This window comes from Bos indicus, chromosome 6, assembly GCF_029378745.1.
Source record: "Bos indicus isolate NIAB-ARS_2022 breed Sahiwal x Tharparkar chromosome 6, NIAB-ARS_B.indTharparkar_mat_pri_1.0, whole genome shotgun sequence".
NCBI classification, from domain to species: Eukaryota; Metazoa; Chordata; class Mammalia; order Artiodactyla; family Bovidae; genus Bos; species Bos indicus.
The window spans coordinates 113,694,803-113,699,604 of NC_091765.1; the positions used below are offsets into that span (position 1 = coordinate 113,694,803).

The 4,802-nt window shown below is 46.9% G+C and overlaps 1 protein-coding gene across 1 annotated transcript; it reads left to right on the top strand.

Moving 5' to 3' along the window:
- Nucleotides 1-3,018: 3,018 nt before the first annotated feature.
- On the top strand, nucleotides 3,019-4,515 carry BLOC1S4 (biogenesis of lysosomal organelles complex 1 subunit 4). The gene has a single exon (XM_019963255.2). The coding sequence runs from the start codon at nucleotides 3,073-3,075 to the stop codon at nucleotides 3,724-3,726; it is 654 nt and encodes a 217-aa protein (XP_019818814.2). The 5' UTR covers nucleotides 3,019-3,072; the 3' UTR covers nucleotides 3,727-4,515.
- The last annotated feature ends 287 nt before the right edge of the window (nucleotides 4,516-4,802 follow it).

Sequence of the window (4,802 nt, forward strand, 5' to 3'; positions counted from 1 at the left end):
ATAGACTGCTGAACGCCAGGCTTTCAGTCCTTCACTTCCTCCCAGAGTTTGCTCAAATTCATCACGTCCATTGAGTCAGTGATAACCATCTCATCCTCTCCCACCCATTTCTCCCTTTCTATAAAGAACTAAAAATAACTGTGTACACGAGCAGCTGGCCCAAATGATGCACAACAAGATGCAAAAAAAAAGACTCAAAGCCCAACTCCCACTTTTGAAGAGCAAGGAGCAAACACGGGGTGTCAAGAGCAAAAGCAGGGCGTGCCCCAGCACACAGCACCACTGCAGGGGTGGGCAAACCACCTGAGCCACCCCCGGCCCAACAGCCTTCTGAAGACCCTACTGTCTGATTGCAAGGCTCTGAGAGGCACACGAAGGACCTCTTTAAAACGTTGCTTTTCTGGCTGAACAGTACATTGAGTGGCCATCTTTTATTTTTCTGGTTTTTTTTTTTTTAAGATTTTACATCATTTGCCTCTCTGTTTTCTAAGTTTTCTCCATTCAGCACATGATGATTGAGCAACTGGAAAATGGGGGAAATTTTTTTAGAGGAAGATGATGTTTTCTTATTTAACAATAAATTGGGCAACAAAAGGGGAAAGTGTTTGATGAAGTACAATTACTTTTCGGTCAGGACAGAAAAAAATTTGAATATAGTTTGGGCCACTATGTCTATTTGGGCCACGATCCCTCTTTAGTGTGCACTGTGCCTCTGCATTGCACATTAACCAGATTCCCTCAGAAGACACAGGAGTGCCTGCTTGCAAAAAAAAAAAAAATGTAGTTTTTTCCTGTCACAAACAAGGTAACTCTTTAGGAAAAGACATTCTTTCTCAACACTGTGAGGGGTCAGGATGACCCACAACTTGCCTTGCACATGCAGATCTGGACTATGAAAACTGTAAATATGTTACTTTGGTGTATAATCCTTTGTCTCAAAACTAAATAATAGTGTTTTTTTCTCTTACTAGTGCAACAGTCCTCAGAGCGTTCTGAAAGACTGTCTCCCAGGTTATAACATAATCCTTGGGTTGGCTTGAATAAAATTTGCCATTTCTTTCTTTGGTTAACTATTGATTAAGAGGGATTTTATAGTCTCAACTCCCTTTTTTCCTGGAAGTACCCTTGAGGCAGGAAGTAGATGGTCCCCCTAGAGTACAGCAACTGGAGACTCATTCCATGTGGATCGAAACTCCAAGACAAGAGTAGCATGAGAAGGGATGAGACGGGAGAAGGCTGGGCCCTATCTAAACCACATAGTTCTCATTCCCAAAGTCAGGAGACCGCTTCAGCCACACACGTGCCGAAAGGCTCCTTGGAGGCCAAAAGGGAGTGATGCTAACTGAGGCTGTACCCATACGGCGCTTTGGTGGAATACATCTTGGCTAAGAGACGCGTGTGCACACATGGAAGGATCCTGAGATATACCAAATATGGACTGTGAACCAGGCAAGTCAAAATGACTGGCCAAAGGAAACCCAGAGGAAATGCCCCGTAAAAGTAATTCAAACTGCCGTGAGGTCTCAGTGACTCTGAGTCCACTCCTGTCTATCCACACGTGCACTCTTTTTCATCCTCATAAATACTTGTTTCACTACTTCCCACCTTTGTGTGAATTCTTTGCAAAGCCGAAGGGCCAGGGCCCTTGTCACTGACAACTGGTCCAGTGGCCAGGATCTGGGCTCTCACCCAAGTCCTGACTCAAGACGTTGCAGGCTGAGGCCACCCAAGATCACCCTGGATGTGATCTTTGCTAGAAAACCATTTTTAAATTCTGCTTATTTTGGCTTCCCTGATAGCTCAGCTGGTAAAGAATTCACCTGCAAAGCGGGAGACCTGGGTTTGATCCTTGGGTTGGGCAGATCCCCTCAAGAAGGGAAAGGCTACCAACTCCAGTATTCTGGCCTGGAGAATTCCATGGACTGTATAGTCCATGGGGTGGCAAAGCGGCGGACAGCGACTTCCACTTTTCTTTTGACATTTGGAAATGCTGAGAATTTTCAAAGTCACCAAAATAGCAAGGTTTGGGACTTTCCTGGCAATCCAATGATTAGGATTCTGCCATTCCATTGCTGCTGCTGCTGCTGCTGCTAAGTCGCTTCAGTCGTGTCCGACTCTGTGTGACCCCATAGACGGCAGCCCACCAGGCTCCCCCATCCCTGGGATTCTCCAGGCAAGAACACTGGAGTGGGTTGCCAGTTCCTTCTCCAATGCATGAAAGTGAAAAGTGAAAGTGAAGTCGCTCAGTCGTGTCCGACTCTTCGCGACCCTATGGACTGCAGCCTACCAGGCTCCTCCGTCCATGGGATTTTCCAGGCAAGAGTACTGGAGTGCGGTGCCATCGCCTTCTCCACCATTCCATTACAGGAGGCATCAATTAGACCCCTGGTCAGAGAACTAAAATCCCGCAACTCTCACAGCCAAAAAAATAAGTCGAGGTTTAACAGACCTTCATTTTGCTTATCTGACTTCTCTTTTATTTTACTATAAACAGCCAGAAGAAGCTAGGTAAATGAGGGGGAAGACCGTCATGGTTCCTGGACGTTTTCTATATCTTGACCTGGATGCAGGTTACATGGCTATATGGATATGGAAAAACTAGTCAGTGTGTACACTTAATAAGATGTACAAACTTTATTGTACTCCTGTTACACATTTTTTAATGTGTTTATCTTTAAAGAGTTTTTTAATTTTTTAAAGTTTTCTAAAAAATTTTTTTAGATTTAAAAAATCTTTTTTAATTGGAGGCCAGAGGGGAGTGATGCTAACTGATGCTCTACCCATACGGCTCTTCGGTGGAGAGTTTTTTTTTTTTTTTTTTTTTAAGATTTCTGAGCCTGAGCACCTGCGCGCGGAGACCACAGTGCGCGTGCACGCCCGTTCTACGGCTGGAAGCAGAGATGTGTGCGCATGCGCGGGCGAGGGGTTTGGGAGGGGGGGTGTCCCCTAGAAAGGGCGGGTGTACGTGCGGGTACGTGCTCGCGCAGAGGCAGGAAGTAGTGCCGCGCGTGCGCAGGTGCAAACGCGCGTAAAGCCCGGAAGTGGGGCTGTCTAGCCCGGCAGTTGCGGGCTATGGAGGATTTCCCGCCCAGTTGCGGGCCGGTTGCTGAGGAGCCGGCCGAGGAGGCCGAGGCCCAGGTGGCGGCCTGGAGCGGGGACAGCGGCAATGTGTCGCAGAGCCACAGCAGCGCCTCGGGGCCGTGGGAGGACGAGGGCCCGGAGTCGGGCGCGCCGAGCCGGGACCCGCCGCTGCTGCGCCGCGCCGCCGCGGGCTACGCCTCCTGCCTGCTGCCCGGCGCGGGGGCGCGGCCCGAGATCGAGGCGCTGGACGCGAGCTTGGAGGACCTGCTCACCAGGGTGGACGAGTTTGTGGGCATGCTGGACATGCTGCGCGGCGACTCCTCGCACGTAGTCGGCGAGGGCGTGCCTCTCATTTACGCCAAAGCCACCGAGATGCGGCGAGTCTACAGCAAGATCGACCGGCTGGAGGCCTTCGTGGGCATGGTCAGCGCCAGTGTGGCCAGGCTGGAGGAGCAGGTCGCCAGGGCGGAGGCCGAGCTGGGGACGTTCCCCAGTACGTTCAGGAAATTGCTGCACACGATTAACGTGCCCTCCTTTTTCCACAAGGCGCCCTCCAGCAGGTCCCAGCTGACCGGCTACGAACCCCCCGTCGTCTTTCGGACGGAAGACCACTTTCCCTGTTGCAGCGAAAGACCTCAGGTCTGAGTCTGCTGGACAGCGCTGCAAGAGGACAGGTCTGAAATTATGTCGACTGTTAATCAGATCAGTTGAAATTCCTGCTACTGGACACCTCTGATGTTGGAGTATGGAATTGTAAAGTTTGTTTTTTGCACACTTGATTGCTCACTCTCCTCATTTCACGTGGAATGTATGGTTTTCTATGTCTTCCAGTTCAAACTTGAAACACGAAAGGTGCTTGGTGGGGGAATCCCGGAAGCAAAATGTATGAACTTCCTGCACACTGTGGCAGAACTGTTATTTTTAGGCATTTTACAGCTCAACTAACAGTATTATTACCTTTTCAACATTTGTATATTTGCAATACTCTTAGGAAAACTACTGAGCCCTTAAATCCTTGTTAATTGGAGCCTAACAACTTATTGACCAGAGATGTATTCATACGTCTTTTGTTACCCAAACTATTGCCTGGAGACAGTTCGATATTCTCTTATAGAACAAATCAACGGCCACAGCTGTTAATTTCTGCAAACGTCTCCCAATCAGTAAAGTGCTGATAGTGATTCAGATTTCTATAGCATACTTTAGGGTAGATGGTAGATTATTTTAAATTATATTAAACTTTCCATATGATGGATTGTAAACCAAAGGAAATTATACAATTTTTGAGAAAATGTTTTTATTGCAACTCATTCTGAAGTATTTGAAAGTATAACTCCAGTCTTAATTTGTCCGTAGCTAACACATCTATATATGATTACCAACGTTTGGTTTGTAATTTAAAAATTAATAAAAAGTTTAAATTTTATTGGAAAAGCTTTCTGTCTGAAAAGGACTTTACACGTTTGCTTTTTGTTTGTTCGAAAGTAGACATGTTGTGTATGTAATTTTAGGAGTGGGATAAAGTTCACGGCTTTAGATATTTCTCCTCAAAATGAATATTTAAATCATTTGTGTGATGATACGACTGGTATTAGGACTTTGTTCTTTCACCCTGAGGACCTGCAATCTTGAACATCCCTTGAAGGCACAGTAGACTAATCTGTTTTATAAGGTGGCCCTCCTAGTGTGTTGTTCAGCCTCTAACTTGTGTGCGACTCTTT